The 24,015-nt window shown below is 42.2% G+C and overlaps 1 protein-coding gene across 1 annotated transcript in view; it reads right to left on the minus strand.

Annotated features, from left to right (window-relative positions):
* Positions 1 to 24,015, minus strand: part of PCNX2 (pecanex 2) — a 295,105-nt gene that overhangs the window by 110,043 nt on the left and 161,047 nt on the right. Inside the window, exons 20-21 of the mRNA XM_028104596.2 lie at positions 9,110 to 9,251; positions 4,894 to 5,071 (exon numbers count right to left, since the gene is read on the minus strand). Of these exons, the coding sequence (XP_027960397.2) occupies positions 4,894 to 5,071; positions 9,110 to 9,251 (320 nt within the window). The remainder of the gene's footprint in view (positions 1 to 4,893; positions 5,072 to 9,109; positions 9,252 to 24,015) is intronic.

Consider the following 24,015-nt stretch of genomic DNA (forward strand, 5'->3'; position numbering starts at 1 on the left):
TTTATTTGAGAGAGAGAGAGTGAGACAGAGTGACGGGGGGAGGGGCAAAGGGAGAGGGCGACGCAGACTCCCTGATGAGCTGGGACCCCACGTGGGACTTGATCCCAGGATCCTGAGATCATGACCCGAGCCGAAGGTAGATGCTTAACTGAGTCACCCAGGTGCCCCATTTATCACATTTTATTGTAATTATCTCCTTATCTTTGTGCCTTCTTTCTAGAGTCCCCAAGTACGGGAGGCATTGTCACCAAGGAAAGCCTCGAAGAATCCTGGGCTACCATTTTATAACTGTGAGATCTTTGGGCAATTAACTTATATTCTGTGCCTCTGTTTCCTCGTCTGTACCCTGAAGAGCATCCGACTGCAAAGCTGCGGTGAGGATTAAGCATGTCAATTATGTGTAAATCACACGGAAAGCACCAAATAAGGATGCACTACCATTCCAATCATTAGTAGTCTTTGGGTCTAACACTACGTCTGGCGCTTAAGGGATGCAAAGTAAATGAACAATTACTCTGTTGAACAAACTATTTTGAACAAGCGCCTCTGTAAAAGCGTGTATTCCCAGACGAGAGGTTCCATTTTAATGCCACACATCTTGGCTCCGTTGTGATTATTCATACAGCTTTGTAGAAAAACAGCTTCACCCATTACTGTTCATTTGCTAGATGGTGAGAGAGCTAGCCCCCGGGTTGTACCAATGGTCTGTACAATTTCATACTTAACGCATTTTGGAAAGCCTGGCAGAATCATCCTCTGGCAGGATTTTTCTCAAGTCCTGTTTCTACAACTAAACATTCCTAAAAATGTCCAGGCAGGATGGTTTCTAGGAACTTTTTCAGGACCAGTGGGAGAGCACAAAAGCAGTCTTGTCGTCTTTGTTCCTGTCACAACCAAATGTCTGCACCTGGAGCCTGTCCCATCCCCACCCACCATCCCCCTCCACCCCCTGCCCCAGGACCTAGACACACCGGAAATGTGACCAATTAATTACAGTATTTAATTCCTGAAAGAGAAGGCTGACTGATGGGGCAGAACAGAAAGAAGGAAGGGACTGAGAATGGCCTGACTTGTCAAAGGGTGTGTGCCCTGAATGTCAGACAGCTCAGGATGGGATGTGCAAGGGAGGGGAGGGGGAGCCTTCTCCCCCTCTGGCCACTCCCCCCGAGCCCAGGATGCCATCCCTATGAATGTCTCACCCTCGTCGATGCATGGGTGGTGCTAATTCTTTCCCATTGGGCTCTGTCCCTGTAACTCATTATGTCCCATTTTCCACTAGGTCTGGCAGGCTGCAGAGAAGAGCCAACATCCACCTTCTGGACCTCGGGGGACTCAGGAGTTCAGGCAAACAGAGAGTACCGTGTAGCAGGACCCTCTGGAAGCCACCTACTTCATTCTGTGGGCCCTGGTGCTGTGATCTCACTCTGAAGATCATCCCTCTAACCCGGTCTCCCCTTTCTTTCTACCCATAATGCCTGAAGCATTAGGGGTTGCTGACTTCTAACAATAATGAGTCCCATATTCATGTAGCTCCTCTCTTACAAGGAAACTGGATGCCCTTTCTGTGTCTCTTCATTAATCTTGCAGCCCTCCTGCGGGGTGGGCTGTCCAGTTAACAACAGTGACTCTCAGTTTAGCAGAATGGGAGCAGCACTGGGGAAAGGGGGTAGAGATGTCTGCACCGATCAGATGGGAGGACACACCATCAGTAGGACTTTGATGAGCCTACAGAACAAATAAAATTTCATACTGTGCAATGAACAATCCTGGGGAGCACTATGGCCAGTAAGAACAATATAAGGGGTTTCTAGGAAACACATTAATAGAGACAATTTTTTAAAAGATATATTTAAATGACAAGAAAGGACAGGAAGCATCAGCTGGGATTTGCAGGCAGAACATTTACAAGAAACATTAACTGTGGGTCCGCTCATCGCCTCCACTGTCTTGCGTCACTAATTTCTGTTGGCCCTTTTTTTTTCCAGGAAGATCTCAGATGCTTTCTCTTTAACTACATATTTTTATTCTGTTTCTCATTCCAGAAAACACACTGTTCCCAGCTCTCTCAAGATCAAGAATGAGCAGGCATCAGAAGGTGTTAGGGATGTGTCAAGACTAACTCATTAGATCGTACACTGAGTTTCTCGCTTTTGTTCTTATCCCAAACCTAAAAGCAAACTATTCAAATTATATGTGCTAATCCTCCCTCAATTAGAGAGAACAGGAATGCAGCTACTATAGCTGTGTCCGAAATTATTAGTGTTTGAACCGGTACTTCAAAAAGATTATGGCAAGTGAAAGTCAAATGCCAGCAACGAAGAAGTTTGTCTGGGTTTAGTTTCAGACTGTGTCCCAGTCAGGTCCCACCCTCCTCATCACGCAGAGGATGGCACCAGGTGTCAGCGGGGAAAGGCCGCCCATGTTCCAGGAAATGAAAATCACTCCTCCTGCTGCAAATGTACAATCCCTTAGAAACCATGCCCTTAAGACTCTTACAGCGAGACCCTCCGTCCTCTCTGCCACGTTTCTGAACACTGGGGGCCCCCTCACTCTACAGGACAACACTTAGATGGAGTTCAGTGTGGAAAACCAGCCACACTCCTGCCCATACTAAACAGTGTGTAACTTCTGTTTCGATACTTACAATGGCCCTACAAATTCTGCCTGGAATTTGGGAAGCGCATTCTACTTTTTTTTTTTTTAAAGATTTTTTTTATTTGACAGAGAGAGACAGCGAGAGAGGGGAACACAAGCAGGGGGAGTGGGAAAGGGAGAAGCAGGCTTCCCACGGAGCAGGGAGCCCGATGCAGGGCTTGATCCCAGGACCCTGAGATCATGACCTGAGCCGAAGGCAGTCGTTTAACCAACTGAGCCACCCAGGCGCCCCGGGAAGTGCATTCTACTTAAAGACTTCTTTTAGAGTTATATTAATTACTCCTCTCAACACCCAGGTGAGATTGCTACCCTACTTTTTCTTTCTTTCTTTTTTTTTTTTAATTTTTTATTGTTATGTTAATCACCATATATTACATCATTAGTTTTTTGGTGCAGTGTTCCATGATTCATTGTTTGTTCATAACACCCAGTGCTCCATGCAGAACGTGCCCTCCTCAATATCCATCACCAGGCTAACCCATCCCCTACCCCCTCCCCTCTAGAACCCTCAGTTTGTTTTTCAGAGTCCATCATCTCTCATGGTTCGTCTCCCCCTCTGACATACTCCCCTTTTCTTCTTTTTCTTTTTTTTTTTATGATTTTACTTATTTATTTGACAGAGAGAGAGAGAGAGCACAAGCAGGGGGAACAGCAGGCAGAGGGAGAGGGAGAAGCAGACTCCCCTCTGAGCAGGGAGCCCAATACTGGACTCTGATCCCAAGACCCTGGGATCATGACCTGAGCCGAAGGCAGACGCTTCACCAACTGAGCCACCCAGGCGCCCCCTTGTTTTTCAATTTTATCAGAAACTGAGGTTCAGAAAGGTATATAAATATCACCATGTCAAAATATAAATAATGCCTAAGTCAGGAATTCAACATATCCGAACCCATTTGGCATCTGTTAATAAGCTCTTACCCCTGTGAGTGGTAAAATTATTTATAATAACTTCATAAATGCTTTAAAGATCATAGGATATAGTTTAACGTTTATTATGTGAAATAAAGGGAATTCATACATAATGAAGGAAAATAGAATATGAAGCCTGTTATTTGAACCATCAGAGAACTGGGATAAATTTATCAAGACCAAACAGAACTCAGACAAAGAGAGAAGAAATGGTTGTGAGAAAAGGACCAAGGTGAGGGTTCTCGAATACAATGTATGCGTCAGAAATGATAGCATGGAGCAAGTGACAAATGACACAAGGAGGGACTCAGGCAACTGAAAACTCAGTGTTCAGCCAGAGTTATAAGAGGAAATGTGCACGCCTGATAGGATGACGGTAATTACTCATGGGGCATCATTAGGACAATGTGAGAGTTCTGAGATTTTGTGACCTAAAACAAGCAGAGAAAAAGGCAGAAGGAAAGAAGTAATAAAGAGAAAAATTAACAGAACTGATTCAAAAAGAGGTAAAAAAAAATGTTCAGGAAAAAAGATCTTAAAATTTTAAAAAGTATTAACCAAAAGCGGGAAGGGGTTGGTTGAGTCAAGCTCAGAATGGAAACCTGCAGTTGCCATATTAATGGGGTATGAGGAAGCCAGATGTGAAATGAGTCAGTGTGTCAGGGTTCATTTGCCAAGAGTTGTTCCAAATCCTTTCTCATTTCTGTTTACAAACCTCGGCTCTGTGAGATGCTCAGAATACACTCGGGCAGGGATCCAGAGGATTTTATCGACCCCCCCCAACCATGTTAGACATTAGATTCCATCCCCATAAATTTGCCTGAATTGTGATTAGGATTTCTCATTGCCGGTATATCAATTACAACAGATGAACTCTGGCTGGACCTGATAAAAACCAAGAGAATGAAAATACTCCCAGGGACCTGGCTCTTGGGCACCAGGTCAAAATTTCACCTCAAATGCTAGCTAATTTAAAACAAAAAAATCAATCTGGTCGCTAATCTTTAATTCAGAGTATTTTGAGGTCTAGGGAAGTTTTATAATGAGATTGTTAACAGAGACGAAGATCATAAAATTTCAAAATTTCAAGCAACACTAATGGCTAACTCATTTTAATTAGTGGTTTTTGGCAAATAACATGGCATTTTCGTATTCCACGGGGAAATATTCCTGAAATGGAAGCAGGAGTGTGACACGCATATGTAATTCAATTTAATTTCGTTCCATAATTTTTTTTTTAAAAAAAGAAAACGTTTACAATTCTTAAAGCCTGTGACGAGAAGCCTACCCTTTAAATTTTAAAATGAAGAAAACAGAGAATTAACTTGCCTTGCTAAATAAAATGGACACCATGAAGAAATCCAGTAAAAAACTCTCTGAAATATCTTTGTAGTCAAAATGGAAAAAGATCACAGTGAAGCCCAAGTGAATAAACTGGTGAGCTGGGTTACAGAAAGAGGTCCGCAGCAGCTTCATGCCGGCCACAATCATCAGGAAAATGTCCCAGCTGTTGAAAAGGAGAGAAAGGACTCAGTCAAAGACTGCCTGCAAACTATCAGGTGAGTTACAGGAGCTACCATTTCATGAGCATTTACTGGGCATGGTGCGCTTTACGGGCGTGAAAAGCCACGACTGCGCTGGGGCATGGGGAGGGGGCTCTGTCATTATCCACATTTGTCAAAGGAGCAAACCCAGTCTCAGAGTTTGGGTCCCCTGTCTAAGGTCTCACGGGGCCGAGCGAGGATTGAAACTCAGTCCCCGGGGACTCTGGAGCACAGACCCTTTTCACAAGAGGCAGCTCCTTTCTGCCCCATGATTTTCACAGTTCCCTGTCCTTCAGCAAGGACACAGGGCTCCCTTGCATGCTGTCCCTCTTAGCATCTGCTCAGTATAGGCTTTTTTATTATAAAAGAATCCTACAGAAGCAGTGATGTCATAATAGTTAATATTAAATTCTGAAAAGAAGAAAAAAGCAGTATCTTAATAAAGCCATTTTTGCCTTTACTGTTAATTTCCAATGTTTTTCAGCATATTTATTACCCCCAGTGAACATATGCTCTCTGAACTCCCTTTTTTTTTCTGCTGAAAATGATCTCATCGACTTTTTTTCCCTATGGCATTGGCCTTTTTAGTGAAGGAACTCACCAAAGGCGTCTGGTAAAGAGATACTAGGGCTTTGCTTTGAGGCCTGGACTCCTGGATGCTCTTGTCTAGGGAGTCAGGTTATTAACCCGTTTAGAGAGCGTGTGTTCTGTGCACAATTCCAGCAGATGCTGAGGCCAACAGTGAACACTCTACCTACCTTGAGCCTGGAAGGTTAATAACAGCTGAGAAGTGCCTGACAGAGCAACCAGCTCCTTTCTGAGGGCAGGTTTTGCACTTTAGGCAGATTCCTGCCCCCCCTCCCCTTATAAAATCCTACTTGGGAACTCAAAGGAAAGAAATGGGAGAACTGCTTTCTGGAGAACGGTGGCTCTTAGAAAAAGAGAAAGGTTTTCTTTTTCTGGCTAAATACAGAAACCTGGAGCTATGCCTCAATTTCCCTAAGCCTAGAAGGATCTTAGGCTCTGGACCTTCACTAGCATTACTATTATCTTGTCCCAGGATGAGGACGTTCAAAAAGTGCTTTTAAAGCCTTTGCACCTATCAGGTGCAAAATTGACATTTTTATTGTCAGAAAGATCTGGTGTTGGCAATTCCATCTGCCTCCATGTGATATTCCATAGGCCTTCAAACCTAGGGCTGCAATTGTGTTCTCTCTGCCCCAGGATGTGCCCAGTGAGATTTGCTCAAGGGCTCTTCTGAGAAAAACTAGCCCTTGATTACATGCAGATTTGGGCTGAGTGGGAATGTTTTCCTATAACTTTGACATAAAACCTTCAGGGTTCCTGCAGCGAGGTTGAGGACTGCTCCACAACCCATCTTTCTTTTCCAGTGGACAACTAATGAGCCTGATGAAAATACGATATAAAAATATGACTTTGGGTCCAATTGCCTTTGACGACAGCCCAGAGTACAAGAATCCTTGTGGGAGGGGCGCCTGGGTGGCTCAGTCAGCTAAAGGTCTGCCTTCGGCTCAGGTCATGATCCCAGGGTCCTGGGATGGAGCCCCATGTCAGGCTCCCTGCTCCGCGGGGAATCTGCTTCTCCCTCTCCCTCTACCCCTTACCCCTCTGCTTGTGCGTGTCTCTCTCTCTCTCTCTCAAATAAATACAATCTTGGGAAAAAAAAAAAAAAAGGAATCCGGATGGGATACGAAAGCCCAATGACAAGGCACCTCAAGATAAGGGGTATTTGGTATTTTAGGGGAGACTAGTGATTTTTCTGGGTTATTCAGGCCAAATCTAGATTGAGGGTAAACTCTAAATCTCTCTGACTATGGTTCAAATGAACAGCATTTATTTTATGTTTATTAATGATGACTGGTTAAGACTATGGAGGGTCTTAAGGACTGATGTTTATAGCCTTTGTAACATTGCAATAGTAATGGTTACAGTTAAAATCGTTCATAGACGATTATAGGCTCAGCTGAAGGTTTAATAGAGGGTTATGTAGCAACCAGTGAACATGGCCTGGGACAGCTGCAAAGCACCCATTTCGATCAGGCTGGGAAATATAAATACCTAACAAGATATCACAATTCACTCCCTCGTCCATTTACTAGTAGCCCCCACTCGCTCATCCATCCACCCAGCCTTCTACCCTTCACTAGGGAGTTGGTATTAAAAGTTGAATAAGAAACAGTGCCTGTTGTTGAAGACTTCACTACCTATCTGGTACAGTGGTTCTCAGTGCAACCAGGGTGGGGGCGAGGCTTCTGTATTGGAAACAGGTTTCTAGGTGATACTGACATACAGCCTCCTGCTGTCCTGCTTGGGAACAGCTGGTCTAGTGGGGTACTTGAAATTATTTTCGAAGTCTTCAGATGGATGCCTCAAGAATACAAAGGAATCGGCAGTTTTGGGCTCTAAGAAGAATAATCCTGCTGGTATCATCTGGGGTTTGAGAATATTTGGAGGTACAGAGCTAAGGTGATATTTTCTGACTTAAGTGTCTGGAAAAAAAATTACAGGGGATAGAGAGTATTATTACTCGAAACTGGACTCCCTCCAAACTGGTTGTTTGACTCTGCCTGATTCCCAACCTTTGCATCTGTCCTTTGCCAACAGCCAGAACTGCTGGGTCTCAACCTGCAGGCTTAGATTGAGGTCCGAGGCCTGATGTTGGAAAGCGACAACTTTAAATCCTTTAGCTCATTACCCTGAGGGCAGCACTGGTATCTTCTTTGTCACTTTGGTGCTGATTGTGAACCCTCGTTCTAGAAACTGAGGCTCGGCTTTGTTCTGGGAGGTCATTGGGGTCAGCCAACATTGTGTACACTGGAGACACCTGCCACTAGGAAAAGCACTTGATGTTTTGGATGGGGAGGCATCTCCTGGATTGGGTCCCACCCACACTGTGCAGGAGGGCTACATTCCCATCGTCTCTATTCTTTATCCAGTGAGACTGATTTTCATCCCTGGATCTGAAGTCTAGTAATACCAAATATGACTTGCCTTGGTCTAACAGAAGTAGGTCTGAACTGCAAAGAAGGCAGAATCTGATAAAGACAGGAAGGTTATACGATCATTTCATTTAGTGTCTGCTCTGTGTGACTATGAATCTATTCAAAGTCCAACAGAGTATTCAAACGCCTTTTATCTCAGCTTGCTCAATCTTTAGCAAATATTAATTAATTTGTCCTCATCACACCCTGAAAGGAGGAGCAGGTTTGGATTATTATGCTTGGGATTATGCATGAGAGTTGACTTGGGTGCATAATGTTTAAGTAACGTGACTTAATAAGCAAATCCGAAAAAGAATCTCTTTTGCATTCTACTATTCAAACTTATTTGACCAGCCACTTCAACCTTTTGTTGGAACAACAAATCCACCAATTATCGAGTAGGATTTCCATTTGCAAATTCAGAGTTAATTTTAATATATGAAAGCAGTAACTCAACTGAGCACCGTTAATACTTTGCAAAAACATGGGGGCATCTTGATGGCATGACGTCTCTGTGCTCCATTTTTTTTAATTGGGAGGCTTCTCTGGATAAATGCAGAGAGATCAGTGACAGTGATTAATCTCCCCCTCCCTCAAGCACAAAATGATGGAGTATTCGCTAAATGAAATGACACGAGGCTGTTCATAAAGCTCTGAGCATGATGGTAAGAACTCCAGGAGCCCCCAGCATCATACTGTGCTTCCATCATCTTATTAAAGCTCATTGACTAAGCTTTTGCGGGAGGATTTTCAGACTGACTGTCATTTATTCACAACATCACTTCAAGCACATCTAGCCTCCTTTTCAGCTTGGTCACTCTACAGTAACCATCAACCTCTAGTGAGTCTGAGTAAAAGACCACCGTGGCCTCCTTGCACATGGCCAGTAAATCAGTAGATGCACGTTGGCTTCTGCTGTAGCCTGTTTAGAGAAAATTCACTGGATTTTGAAATCATTGTGATTGAAATCATGATGAGAATAAACCATTATCCACTTACTGGGTACCAAGTCTCCGGTAATTGCTGATTGAAAATGCATCAATAGTGAGGGCATTCAAAATTATTGCTGGATACAAGATATATTTTTCAAAACACTGAAGCCAAACATAGAGTCTTTCAAACCACATTAAATGGGCGACATCTGAAAGAAACACAAAAACCACTTAGAACAGCCACTGATCAAGTTATTTTTCTTTAAGTGCATGTAATAAGAAGTAATATCCCCCCTTTAGTTCAAAAGCTGCGGATTCAGACTCCAGATACCAGATATGATCTACCAATTTCGTTCCAGGCAGCAACTCTTTGCTTTGTTTCTACATAGATCATAAATAATAATATACAGTAATATAGGCCAGTATCCCCATTTTTCAAGTCAAGTGATTTTTCCATATATAATCATTACTGGGACCAATAAAATAAGTTGTCATATAACATCAAGGCATCTCAGAGTAAATAAGGGTAGACAGTGAAGGATGAAGGATTGAAAAACAATCCAGGGGCCCATCTCCTCTTAAACTGGGGATACTTCCAAGGCTGGGCTGTCTTCTCCCGTTTTGTACTCTTTAAATCTACAACCAGATCCCCAGGCAATAGATACAAAGAAGAGAAACCTGATCCCTAGGCCCCGTCAGGATGAATGTGTGACATTCTTGTGAACCCTGGTGACAAAGGGAGCACCATGGGGAATGAAGCCTACTCCCACGAGGGCTAAGGTTTTGAGGTTTGCATTCAGATTCTACCAACCACTGGTGTGTGTGATGGTGAACTGTTAACTTGATCTTCCTGAGCCTGTTTTGTGCGCCCTGCCCATCCTCTGAGTCTGCTACTGGGGAAGTGACTGCCCCTCTTTCCATCCACTCATGGCAGGGGAGAAATCTGCTCTCCCCCAGGATGGGGTAATATGGAATGCATACTTGTAGTGCCCGTTGCCCATCTCTATTTTTCTCTGTGAGGATGGGGAGTGGCTGGTCCAATTGGTCAGAGCACCAACTTCCTTAGGCCATAGCGTCAGCGGGGGAGGAAAAGGCAACTCTATGGCAGGGTGGAGCTCTGCTCTGCTTCTGGTTTCTGCGAGGATAGCATGCCTGGTTCAGCCCCGGGCCCGAGGGGAGGCCTATCTCATTCTCCACCGAATCTCTCTGCTGGTCACTGTGAGGCTGACATGGACGCCAATCCACCAGCCAACAGCCAGGAGAATGAACCAGATATGCCGGGGTCTCAGTTCCCTCCACAGCAAGTCTCAGAGGCCAAACCTCCAAAGGGCAAAGCCGACTCCACTGAGCTTCTGGACTCACATTCCTCCACCATTCATAATACAAAACTTATACCCCCAATAATCTATAGTAAAAAAACAAGAAAGCCCCATAGTTTTTACATTATTTGAATTGCATAAGAATCAACTCATGAAAGACAAATAGGTCACACTCACCGTGTAGAGTGACAGAGCAGTGATATGGGCTGTCCCCTCCATGTGTCTTAACCAGTTTTAGGACACAAATTACCTGCTCCCAACATTTTTCACTGGGACTTTGTGTAAAGAGTCTCAGGAAGCAATATATAAACACACATGTACTATACACACAGAATTGGAAACTGATATTTTACTTTCTTGTTTATATGGTTTACATATCTATGCAAGAATGTATTATCATGACCATAAAAACACCAAAGCTATCTTCATTTGATTAAAACTATGAGGAGAGGTTGGCATTCAGAAATCTTACTCAAAAAGAATTAATTTGAATGAGATAGGAATGGTGAAGATGGGTAGAGTGGGAATACTTCATGACATGGGAAATAATAAGAATAAACATCCCAATGATTAATTTAATAAGTAGAAGAGAGAGGCAATGAGAAATTATCAAGATTAAAAAAAAAATTTAGCGGTAAATGAAACAGGAGGAAGACTGGGTATTTACCCAAAGAAAATGAAAACATTAATTTGAAAAGATACATGCACCTCTATGTTTATTGCAGCATTATTTACAATAGCCAAATTATGGAAGCAGCCCAAGTGTCTATCAACTGATGAATGCATAAAGAGGAGGTGGTGTGTAGGGGTGTGTGTGTATGTGTACAATATATACATATTAGAATATTACTCAGCCATAAAAAAGAATGAAATCTTGCCATCTGCAACAACACGGATCGATCTAGAGGTAGTAATGCTAAGTGGAATAAATCAAAGACAAATACCATATGATTTCACTCATATGTGGAATTTAAGAAACAAAATAAACAGAGGAAAAAAGCGACAAACAAAAAACCAGACACTTAAATACAGAGAACAAACTGATGATCTCCAGAGGGGAAGTGGGCGAGGGGATGGGTGAAAGAGGTGAAGGGGATTAAGAGTCCACTTACCTTGATGAGCACTGAGTAATGTATACAATTGTTGAATCATGGTATTGTACACCTGAGACTAATACAACACTGTATGTTAATTATACTTCAATTGAAAGCGTATATATACACAGTGGAATATTACTTGGCCATAAAAAAAAGAATGACATTTTGCTATTTGTGACAACATGGATGGAGCTTGAGGGCATTATGCTAAGTGAAATAAGTCAGAGAAAAACAAATACCGTATGATTTCACTTATATGTGAAATACCAAGTCAAATGAACAAAAAACCAGAAATAGACCCTTAAATACAGAGAAAAAAGCTGGTAGTTGCCAGAGGAGAGTGGAAGAGGGGCTGGGCAAAATAAGTGAAGGGGATTAAGAGGTACAAACTTCCAGTTATAGAATAGATAAGTTACAGAGATGAAAAGTACGGGATAGGGAATACAGTCAGTAATATTGTAATAACTTTGTATGGTGACAGATGGTGACCACACTTACCATAGTGAACACTGCGTAATATGTAGAATTGTCTAAGTTATACGCCCGAAACTAATACAACATTGTATGTCAACTATACTTCGGTAATTAAAAAACAGCAAGGATGTTGGGTAGGGATTTAACTTTGGGTATTCTTAATGGTCAATGTGTAGCGTTTTCTGGTGTAGATTTGGAAATGGGTTACTTCATAAGGAATTAAGTTTTTTACTTATAATTAGTGAAATCTAGGTATATTATATATTTTACAGATAGATAAAAGGGTTTTCATCTTTTGTGAAAGTATATGACAATTTAGAAACACAGATCTTTACGATCCATCCCCCATTTCCTTTAGGCAAATGACATTAACCCCTACTTCCTAGAGAAAATTGAGGCTATTAGGCAAAAATTGCCTAATCTTCCCACCCTTCAACTACCTATTTATGTATATTCACATCTGTCTTCTCGGTTCTCCTGAAGCGGAGCTCCCACTGATGCTTTGGGTCTCACTTCTCCTGATATCTGGTTCAGGAGTCACACCCCCCAGAGGAACTCTTTCCTACTGGCAAGTGGCAAGATTCCAGTCTTTGCCAAACTGAAAACTTGCTTTCTGCTCTGCACCTCCTTCTTGTGCTCACTCTGCCCTTTTTTGCACAGCTTCTTGGAAAGGCTGTGAATGTCTGACAATCCCAGGCCCTTTTCTCCTACTTGCTGCTGAAACTTCTGCCCCTGGGTGTTTGCAGCTACACCTGCCCAGATCAGTGTAGGATGCAGCCACCTGTGACCTCCTAAATGACAAATAACTGATCCTCCTTGGTCTATCTTACTGGACCTTTCTAGGCACAAAACACAAAAAGAAGGAAGGTTCCTTCCTTCTTTTTAAAACTCTGTCCAGGGGCACCTGGGTGGCTCAGTTGGTTAAGTGTCGACTCTTGGTTTCAGCTCAGGTCATGATCTCAAGGTCATGAGATTGAGCCCCATGGTCAGGCTCGAGTACAGGCACTGAGCGTGGAGCCTGCTTAAGATTCTCTCAGGGCGCCTGGGTGGCTCAGTTGGTTGGGCATCTGCCTTCAGCTCAGGTCGTGATCTCTAGGTCCTGGGATCAAGCCCCAAGTTGGGCTTCCTGCTCAGTGGGGAGTCTGCTTCTCTTTCTCTCTCTCTCTCCCTCTGCCCCTCCCCACCGAGTGTTCTCTCTCTCAAATAAATAAAATCTTTAAAGAATTCTCTCTCTCCCTCTCACTATACCCCCCACTCACTCACTTTCTCTCTAAAAATAAATAAAAAATAAAATAAAATAATAAAATACTCTCTGTCCTTAGCTTCCCCATGCCACCCACTCCTGCTTGCACTTAAACCTTCCACCCTACTCTTTCCATTTTCTCTGCAAGCTCCTCTTCCCTTAGCTGGTCATTTGCTTTCCTTGGACTTCTTTATTATTTTTCTCTTTTGCTTGAGCTGATGCCCTCAACACCCTTAACTTTAATGATTACTCCCATGCTGATGACACTCAGATCTGTAACTCAACCTTCCATCTGTCTCCTGGCCTCCAGAGCTCAATACTCAACTGAACAGCTTCATCGGACGTCCCTAAGGAATCTCCAAATACATGTCAAAGACTGAACTTGTCAATGTCCATGCACCTGCTCTTCCTGATGCATTCTCTATCTTATTTAATGATACTTGCATTCACTTTAGTCATGCAGGCAATATACCTTGGAGTCATCCTAAATCAGTTCTTCTCAATCATAGCTGCACCTTGGAATCACCTGGGAACAAAACTGAAAGACACTGTCCTAGATCTGTGATGCTCAAACTTCAAAATGCAAATAATTCACTTGCTAAAACGGGTCTGATCCAATGGGTCTGGAGCGCAGCCAGGCATTCTGCAGCTGTCACTCTGTCCCTCTCTGGAGTCATGATCACCAGTTTTGCACTTACATTCTATACTTAACTGGTTACCTGAATTAGCTGCGCTGGATTTTTGAAAACCTTTTCATTCAGCTTTTTCATATACAGAAACCTGCACAAATCACACATGTTAGAGCTGTGTCCCTAGCACGTGGATGAAGAAATGCTCTTGAAGTCCCCCCCCCCACCTGCTTATGGTCACTGCTCCACAAGGTAACCACTTGTCCCAACCCCAAACACCACTGTTTAGTTTGCCTCCTATTCTCTTGTATCTTTGCTCAACAATTTCGTGAGATTCAGCCACCTTTGTGTGTCCCATTGTCATCCTTTCATTCTCAATGCTGTGTACTAATCTGGGTGAGTATACAGTTATTTTTCAGTATACAGTATACAGTATACAGTTATTTTTCCGGGCTACTGTTCACGGGCATTCATTTTGTAAATGAACTGTAGCGTGCTGCCACGAACATTCTGTTACATGCCTTCTGATAAACATGTGTACCTTTCTGCGGGGTACAGATCTAGGTAGAGAATTGCTAGGTGATTAAGTGTGTGTATAGGAAGCTCTCGGAGATTTTCCAAAGTTACGGAGCCAATTTATACTCCCACAAACAGTGCAGAGAGTTCTTTCTGTTTGTTCACATCCTTGCCAAAACATTTTCTCTCTCCTTCACTTTAACCACACTGTGGGTGTACAGTGGTATCATATTATAGTTTTATTTTGCATTTCCCTGATGACTAATGTGGTTAAGTACCTTTTCATATGTTTACTGGCCATTTGGATACACACTTTTGTGAAGTGGCTCTTCATGTGTATCGCCTGGTTCTCTTTCCTCTTGGATAGATCTTTTCTTTACTCATTTTTAGGATTATATGTCTTCTTTACTGATTTTTAGGAGTTCTTTATATACCTCAAGCAAGCGTCTTTTGTCAGATATATGCATTAGAAAGCTCTTCTCCCATTTTATGGGTTACCACTCTTATAATACCTTTTGTAGAAAAGAAATACCTTATTTGAATATGCTCCAACTTCTCATTTTGTTTTTCCTTTTGGAGTCTTTTGTGTTCTGTTTAAAAGACAAAGATCATGACCACATTCTCCTACATTCTCCTCTTAGACTTTATTGTTTTACCTCCCACGTTTGGATTGGCAAGGTATCTAGAATTGATTGTGTATAATGTAAGATAGGGATTGAAGCCAATTTTCTTCCCTTGTGGCTACCTACATGACCACCACTATTTACTGAAAATAATTTCTATTTCCTCCTGCATAGCAGTGAACTACGCTGTTGCACATGCCTTTCTATGTGCTGGGTACCTTCCTTCAACGTCCTGTATTTCCTACTTGAGAAACTCGTAGTCATTTTACAGAACCTGGCATCTGGCCATCTGGAGCTTTCCTTGTCCCCTCCGGACAGTCACTACCATCGTTTGCCAGGGCAGCTCATTCCAAGTGTCCATCCCAATAGAAGGGTTTAGTCACTGACAGTGTTTAGAACTGTCAGTACATGGTGAGAGTACAAAGGAGTCCAAATTTTAACTGGCTTTGTCATTGTTTTCAAATTCTTGATAAACAATGCACCTCCCCCTTCCCGCCTGCTTCTGGGTGGACCCTGCCATTTCCCCACCATCAGTGGACCCATTGCACCGCCATGTAGCGAGTACCTGTGAGGCATCTGCCAGATGCTGAGCTCGACATACTGTATATATTACCTTTAGTTTTCAGGCTAAATATATTATTCCTTTGTGCCATCACTATGCATTGTGAAGTCTATAATTATAGTACCTGTCACACTGTGGAGTATTCATTTAAATATTAATCTCCCCACTGGACTGCGGGTTTTGTTAAGAGTAGATCTTGTCTTTAGGATGAATCCATGTCTTCAACTGTTGAGTATTTCAAGTCCCTATGGAACGCCTGGCCTAGAGTTGGGGTTCAGCAAATGTTCATTTACTAGCTTATCCTTTTTTGTGTCCAGAGGAACTCTGAATAGTTAAACTGAACAAAGAGAGGCTTAAAAAAGCAGCGACACCCCCCCCCAGAATTACTTTTTGAATAGAAAATGAAAAGCTTTCGAACTATAGCATATTAAGCAATCTTTCCTATTTTAGTCTCTCATAAAATACAATCAGTTACATTTAGGTTTCCTTCCAAACAAATTATTTTTTCTGATTTCTCAATTTATATTGAGAAAATATATGTCAGATTGAGGCCATCACATCAAATGCAACTCAGCCTGCTTATAAAAATACATTTACAGAGTCCTATCAACATTTGTCACCAATTCGGAGAAACATGACAACCTTAGCTAGATTCCTGCAAAAATATGTAAATTAAGGAAATACAAGCCAACCTCATGCTGCAGGGCTTTTAGAAAAACATCTGAATTAAAAGAAACATTTGAGTAGCTCATCACCATAGAATGCCCGGTGCCATTTGGATGTGGGAGTGTGATCCAGGCTTTTAAACGCTTGTCACATTTGCTTTTAGATGATGATATTTTCCAGTGAGTGGGGATAAAGCTGATTTGAGTGCAGAGACACCAACCCATTGCAGTCTTCCCAAGGATTTACTGCAGATAATGATAACCAATATGGGTTTTCCATAAGAATTTTAGTTGATCCATCCTGAAGACACATAAAGCAATGAATTTCAAAAATATATAGGAATCACTAATAAGCTCTGAATTCACCATCCATGTCTTTCCAAATATTGGAGAGCAAAAGTACTTATTCAGTGAGATTTAACCCCCTGTGGTACCTGGGAGGTGGCAGGGGGGACATGTGTGAAACCATAGCATAGGCACACTTTGAGGCAGGTAGCTAAGATATTCAAGCTGTAGGAGGTCTTCGATTGTAAGCACTGTTCTGGTGTCTGACTTTGGAAGAGCAAAGTCATAAGAAGGGCATTCAATATGGCCACAATAACATACGTGAACAGCTAAGGCCTTGGATCTTTAAAGGTAATCACTGGTTCTCTAGTTAGAAGCCAACAGGTGATAGCTAAAAAGGAGTTCTATGAAAGATACAAAGAAATTCCAAAGAACTGGAAACCAATTCATTCAGAAGTCACAAAAACTTCTACTATTTTTTTAATAGCTCCCCAAAAAGACTGAGCTGGAAGCCAGGTCACACTGCAGTATGCATCTCTAGTTTACTACCTGAGGTGCTGCCAGGGAATTAAGGTGACAAGCGAATGTGATATGGAAGCTCCCACATGCAACCCACTGGTGAATTCTGAATCTCTAGATGAGAGGACAGAGGGGACACTTGACGCTGTCTGCATACACCAGCAAGCTCAGGGATACATACTGCATGTTAAGGGAAAATCACTCTAGGTAAAGATGAATCCCAAACCACGGCTTCCCTCGCTGATGTTCAGAACAACATCTAGCCAAAGCAGGGGTGGAGAAGGATGTAGAAAGGGGGTTAAAACAAATACATAGGAATGACAGAGTAGAGAGCAAACCCCCAGAGGTCACCACCTCCAAACTTTTGACTTCAGATTCTGCTAATCCTTTATGTTGAAAGAAAATTAATTTCCCTTTAAATTTTACTTACCTCTAGACTCCTTCTAGCAAGTTCGGTAATTCATTCCAATGAAATGTTACAATCTCTAGGGCATCTGGGTGGCTCAGTCGGTTAAGAGTCTGCCTTCAGCTCAGGTCATGATCCTGGGGTCCTGGGATGGAGCCCCATGTTAGGCTCCCTGCTGAGGGGGGGGCCTGCTTCTCCCTCTTCCTCTGAGCCTTCCCCCCCACCACCACTCGTGCTTTCTCTCTCACGCTCTCTCTCTCTCAAATAAATGGATAAATAAATCTTTTTAAAAAGAAATGTTACAATTTCTAGATTGTTTTTGTACTGAATGTTTATGTTTGGAAGCAGAGGGGAAGCAAATAGAAAGATGAATAATAACACAGGAGGAAACTAAAACCATAGTATAATTCCAGAATTCTGAATTCTCAAAGACTAAACTCAATCCTTTCTTATGCGGTGACCATGGAAAGCTAATAAAAAGGAAAGCTCACAGAGGCAGTAGCACGAGAAACGTGTTTCTTAGGGCCCCAAACTGTTTCAGTATTCATACAAAGTCAAGTTAGAAAGAAAATCTTTGCAATGGTATTTCATAACTGTCTTCGTGTAATGCCCTGAATACACACAGAGGCCATAAAAAGACCTTACTTGAACATTAGTATTTCTGTTTTCCCTGGAATATTAGGCCCGTGAGGAAAAGAATGCAAACTAACTATGCCATTTACAAGTTATATACAACTTATTACAAGCAAGCACTTTAAATTTTCTTAAAGCCTTTCAAGTTGTGTTTTATTTAGATACTTATGCTACTAAAATAAGTCCTTCCTCGATAATTAAAAGTGAATCAGAAATCTTCAGGATGTTTTTATCTTTAGGAAGATAATTTTCTCCAATTCAAATCTTGAATTACGATTGAAGCTGCAAGGATACATGGCCTCCTGCTTTACAGGAACAAGGCGTGTTCCTAAGCATTTCCAGACATGCAAAGCTTGGTTCATATGGCCCTATCTCCCTGAGGCATCTAAGGCGGAGACACTCTGCAAAACGGAATTACCACATCCAGGCCGGTGGCACCCCCTTATTATAGGCGATCGCTTTTCCCTACAAGTGCTTCTCCCTCCTATCTTTCTCTCTAGGCCAAATCTCAGTTTGGAAAGTCCTTAGCGCTATCATGTACACGTGTCAGGGTACATTCTCCAGAAACAGGCTTCACTTCCAAAACCAGTAGCATAAAGAGGGTAAGTAATCATTCTCAATTGTAAAGCAAATCACAATACACTGCTGTTCAAAGCCCTATAATTCTGCTTAGGATAAACCCAAGGTCCCCATGACCTTTCTGTTCCCATTAGCCAACACAGGGTGTGCCCGTGGATTCCTCTCCTGCCTGGGATCCTGGAATCCTCTTCCTCCACTGTGAGGGCTAACCCCCTCTTTCTCCTTCAAGCCTCAAATTAAATGTAACTTCTTCAAAGAACCCTTTCTCTCCCTCTCAGATCTCAATCAGGATCTCTTTATACTCCTTCCCTTCGTTGTCCTTTAAACCCCATACATGTGCATTTCTCCGTGTGATGAATATCCAGCTCTCTGCTACAGCCAGGGGGCCAGGCCTGTCTTCCTCCATCATTTTTGTCCATAGGAGCCGTTCAGTAGATTCAGGCAATGTACTGATTAATTGATTAAAAACTCAATGAACTAAAGCAGACACCCGATGGGACAGAGGGTGAGAAGAAGCTGGGGCTCCCGTGGTGTGGCCCTGCCTGCTTTGCAGGGCTTCAAGGTTTACTCCTGGCCACAGTGCATCTCCCTTCCAGAAGATTCAGCCCAGGGTGAGGCCATGGCGGCCATACTCCTCAGCACGTCCCCAGCATTCAGCACCGTCCCTGGCACATGATGGGTTCTATCATTATTTTTGAACGAATCAATTCCTATTATCAGGTTAGGTAAAACTCTCAGAGAAAAATACAAGGTAGTGAAGAACAACATTCAGGCATCAGAATATTAAAATTTACATTTTTCAACAATTTTTAGTTGTTTCTTTAGTGGTTTTTTGACTCTGGGTCATGCTAGGAAAATTATTTTTCTCTTCCCAACCAAGATTATATAACTTGACCTATATTTTCTTACAACTGCTATTCTGGTTCTTTCTTTCTTCTTTTCCTCCTTTTAAAAAAATGTTTTAAATCTTTAATCCATCTGGAATTTCATTTGATATGAAGTCTAACTCGATTTTTAAAAATGTTTAGCTCATTTCCCCAAAACTTCCTACTGATTTTTTTCATTAATTCAATGGGAATAAAAATGCATCCTTCACATCTCCTCAAAGGGATAGAGAAGCTCTCGGGAGAATCAGTGCAATAATGTGCTTTCTCCTCTTGATAGAAAGGTCCTCTGCTAATATAAAACCATAGTATTTAAAACTAAAAACACTATTGAAATCTTTTTTTTTAAGATTTTATTTATTTATTTGAGAGAGAGCACATGAGAGGGGGTGGGTCAGAGGGAGAAGCAGACTCCCTGCCAAGCGGGGAGCCTGATGCGGGACTCCATCCCGGGACTCCAGGATCATGACCTGAGCCGAAGGCAGCCGCTTAACCAACTGAGCCACCCAGGTGCCCACTGTTTAAATCTTTTATTACTTTTTCACATGAAGAAGTTTAGGTCAAAAATTTTCACATGAAAAGCGTTCAGAGCAATTTTCAAATGTTCTCCCTATGAGCACAGGAAGGAAGATACTTCTCGTTAGAACAGCCATCTTGCCAAGAGCAAGGATTATGCACTTACTAATTCTTGCATTCTCAACACTGAGCACAGCACCTAGCACATAGCAGGTAGTCAAAGAATGTCTAATTTACAAAATCAGGTTTTCTCCCCCAAGTGAAGTGTGATATGTATGTTATTTAAATTATAAGATTACTCTAAAACACTGCTTCTGTTTCTCCACTGGCATCTCCATATATTATGCTATCATAGGGTGCTCTGAGGCTTCAGCTCCTTCAGACCAGACCCCAGTGGATGTACATCAGGGAGACTGGGTCAGCCACTCATCACGGTGGCCTCACCCACGGTAGCTGAGAGCTGACATCATTCCTCCAGATGGCCAGCTTTGGCCCTTCCCTGCATGCCCATGGGGCCAACAGTGCCCAAAGAAGCTGCATTCCATCCTGCATAAATCATATACATATTTAGATTTCCCGATTGTTAGTGTTTCTACACTTCTCCAATTACTGGCCTGCCGTTCATTTGACTTCCACGTTGTTTGAGATGTATCCGCAGTCTAGGAGAGTCCCACTGGGTCCTTGGGTAAACACCCTGTGGCTTGCGGGAGAGCTGAGGTCAGCAGCTGACCACTGAGCTCTGTCCCCAGACCTTCTCCTGCCTGATGCTGGCCAGCATTGGCCTGTGCTGAGACTCCAGGCCTCCTTCAGCCTCGCTCCCCTTTGAGCAGAGGTAACTAGGTTCCACTTTCTGTGTTTGCTGCTGCAGGCGTGAGCCTGGTTCCACTCCAGTCTCCTGCAGTCCCCCCCCCAGCCTTGTGGAGACTGACACAGAAAGCTAAGGCCCCCAACTGACTAGAAAGAGGCCAGCCAGAGTGGGAGAGTATAGAGGAGCAGTGCCTGGCGGGGAGGGAAAGAAAAGGAGAGGAAGAGAGGGTGTGTGAAAGGAGTAACAACAGAGGGAATAATTAATCAGGCAGGCTTCCGCCCAACAGGCTATTTTTTGACACATCAGCTCTGAGCCACTTTTTTGACACCTGGCATGCACTTTCCTACGGAAGCATCATAGCACGGGAGACTGTTACTCAGCTAACACTCGTTCAGTTCATGCTTCAAACTATTTTAGTTGCTTTGAATTAAAGAGACTTTGCGGGGTTTTCCAGGTCTGTAACTATCCCGATGTTAGCATCTTTTTACGTGGGGAAGGAAGGGGGAGGTAAGGAATATATTCTTCTTCCCAGAACCATGGCATCTCCTTGTCACACTCGCATAGAGATCATCCCAAAGACCCCAGCAGGGCCTTTATGTTTTGAAATCAAACAATGCCTGTCATGCCATTTTTACATAGATTATTGGGTTTGGATTTAATCACCATAGAAATTCTGTGAACAAGGTCATTCAAGTGGTACTATCACCTGTTGACCAAAAATGTCAAAACCATAGAACATAAACATCTGGATTATAAAGGGCCACCAACTACCTAGGACAATGGATGAAATGAAGCACAAAGCAAGGTGCAAAATGAGTGAACTTCAGAACTCTGGGGAAGAGGAAGAGGAGTAGGCACTTACTAAATACATTCTTGATTAATTTCATGCCCCAACAAATCTTCCTTGTAGGAACCCCCAATTATAAATGACAGAATTGAATCATGACGGTTAAGCAGAATTAATATGTGACATAACCAAAATTTGAGCCCATTCTCTGAGCCATGGCACTTTAATTCCCTCCTTAGCTTTCCAAAAGCTTCCTGCAGGGGAAAATCTGGTCACCTACAAAGGACCAGGGGGTCAGAAAGGCATCAGACTCCTCAATGGCAGCAGTGGAAGCTGGAAGATGATGGGACATTACCTTAGAATTCTTACGGAAGTGTTTTCATCCTCAATCGCTACACAATACAAACTATCCAGTAAGTGCAAAGTGGAATGGAAATCCTTTGAGATACGCAAAGTCTCAGAAAATTTCCTTCCTGCACACCCTTTCCCCTGGAGTGATTGGAGGAGGTGCTTCGTTCACAAAGAGAGAGTAAACACAGAACAATCGGAGCAAGTTCCAGGAGGGAGTCTGGGGAGGATGAAATTCATAGATAATCTGACAGGTTTGCCTGTATGGAAAACTGAACTGAGAGATATTTCCCATAGTTATTGGAAAGGCTAGCAAATCAAGAACAGAAATCTGAGCAAGAAAGGAAAGGTAATCGTGGTATACTACTGGACTAGAAGTGAGCCACAATTAGACTTAATAGAAAAAAAAAGTCCTGAGTATTTGTTCAAAAAAATATTAAAACTACACTGTGAGGAAGGAGACAGGGAAAATGTTAATGTGCAAGGGAAGATAAGAGAGAAATCCTTCTCATTCATAACAGGAAGTCAGTAGACAGGCAAATCTGAAATATCAAGAGACAGCAGAACAAGCAGATCACGTAGAAGAATTATGGTAAATACCAGAAATATCTAAAGAGCAGAAAGACATTTTTTATGGACAGGCAGAATCAGACACGGTTGGAGGGGGTGGGAGTTAGCGAGAGTCTGCTACTTGTCATTACAACTTGTTATATTTGATTTTTAATCTATGTATCACTTTGATATAAATGAAAAATACATTGGAAAAAGCAACAGCTCTCAGAACCACGTCTCTGACATGTAGAAACCAGTCTATCTGGAAATCAACAGGCAAGATTTGCCAACACGCAAAGGAAATCACATTTAAGAATGACAAAATCAGGACTCATTTGTGACTTAGTTTCGTGATAGTGATTTTTTTAAGTCACAATTTCAATGAGATTCTCAATCGGTATTTTTTATAATTTCTATAATCTTTTATCCATTTATTGTAGCACATCCAAAAGTTATAGCTTAAGATTTTTCAGCAACCATTTATTTTTTTTGCAGCGGAATGAGCCTGTTTGTATATATTTTACTACACACATATACCCGTGAATCCTCCAAACCAGCCTTAACCTTACAAGACTTTTTCTGCCCACATCAGCCTATAGAAAAGTCTTCTGTCAGGGAATTCACAAAGCACTGATCATTCACCTGTCCATTCAACCAATATCACTTAACACCTACTGTGCACCAGACATTAATTCAACATTTAGTCCTAAAATTCATACATTTTCCATTTTATATGCATATCCAACCAGTTGGAACAACTTAACCACTGAACATAAAATTAATTATAACCTTTTCACTTAGGGTCCAGGCCTTCTACTTCTTTGTATTTCCTGCAAGGCTGAACATAATGCTGGCCCCACATGGCTGTGTGCAGCAGTCATGGCTCCCCCATTTTGGGACAGCCAAAGGCTTGCTTAATACTTCAGAAACTCTTTGATAACAGAAACCACATCTTAGTCATCCTATCTCAGTGGTTCACAGGCTTTATAACATGTAGGAACCCAGCAATTCTTTTCTTTTTTAAAGATTTTATTTATTTATTTGAGAGAGAGAGCACAAGTGCAGTGAGGGTCAGAGAGAAAAGGAGACTCCCTGCTGAGCAGGGAGCCCGATGTGGGACTAGACCCCAGGACTCTGGGATCATGACCGGAGCCGAAGGCAGACGCCGAACGACTGAGCCACCCAGGTGCCCAAGTAATTCTTTTTTTTAATGAATAGGAAATTCAAAAGCATTTTCTAAATGAATAAATAACAAGTGAATGTCAATAATGGAATTATTCTTTATCTCAATCTCTTTTAACCCCATTAAAAGCCCCTTTGATGGTAAGAGTAAGGTCATCAAATCAGAGCACTTCAACTTTTCTTAAATTCCTAAGAGCCGAGAATAATAATATGGAAATTTCTTCTCAGAGGACCATGTGAAAATACGACCCAATTCCATGAGTCCTTTTCAAAATGACATCCTTCCTTTTGAAAGTTCTTAGATAAAACAAATTTTCTTTTGGGAGGGGGTGCTGTTTTAGTTTTT

This window comes from Eumetopias jubatus, unplaced genomic scaffold, assembly GCF_037043125.1.
Source record: "Eumetopias jubatus isolate StellerSeaLion01/CBP00866 unplaced genomic scaffold, mEumJub1_p1.0 scaffold_17, whole genome shotgun sequence".
Lineage (NCBI taxonomy): Eukaryota > Metazoa > Chordata > Mammalia > Carnivora > Otariidae > Eumetopias > Eumetopias jubatus.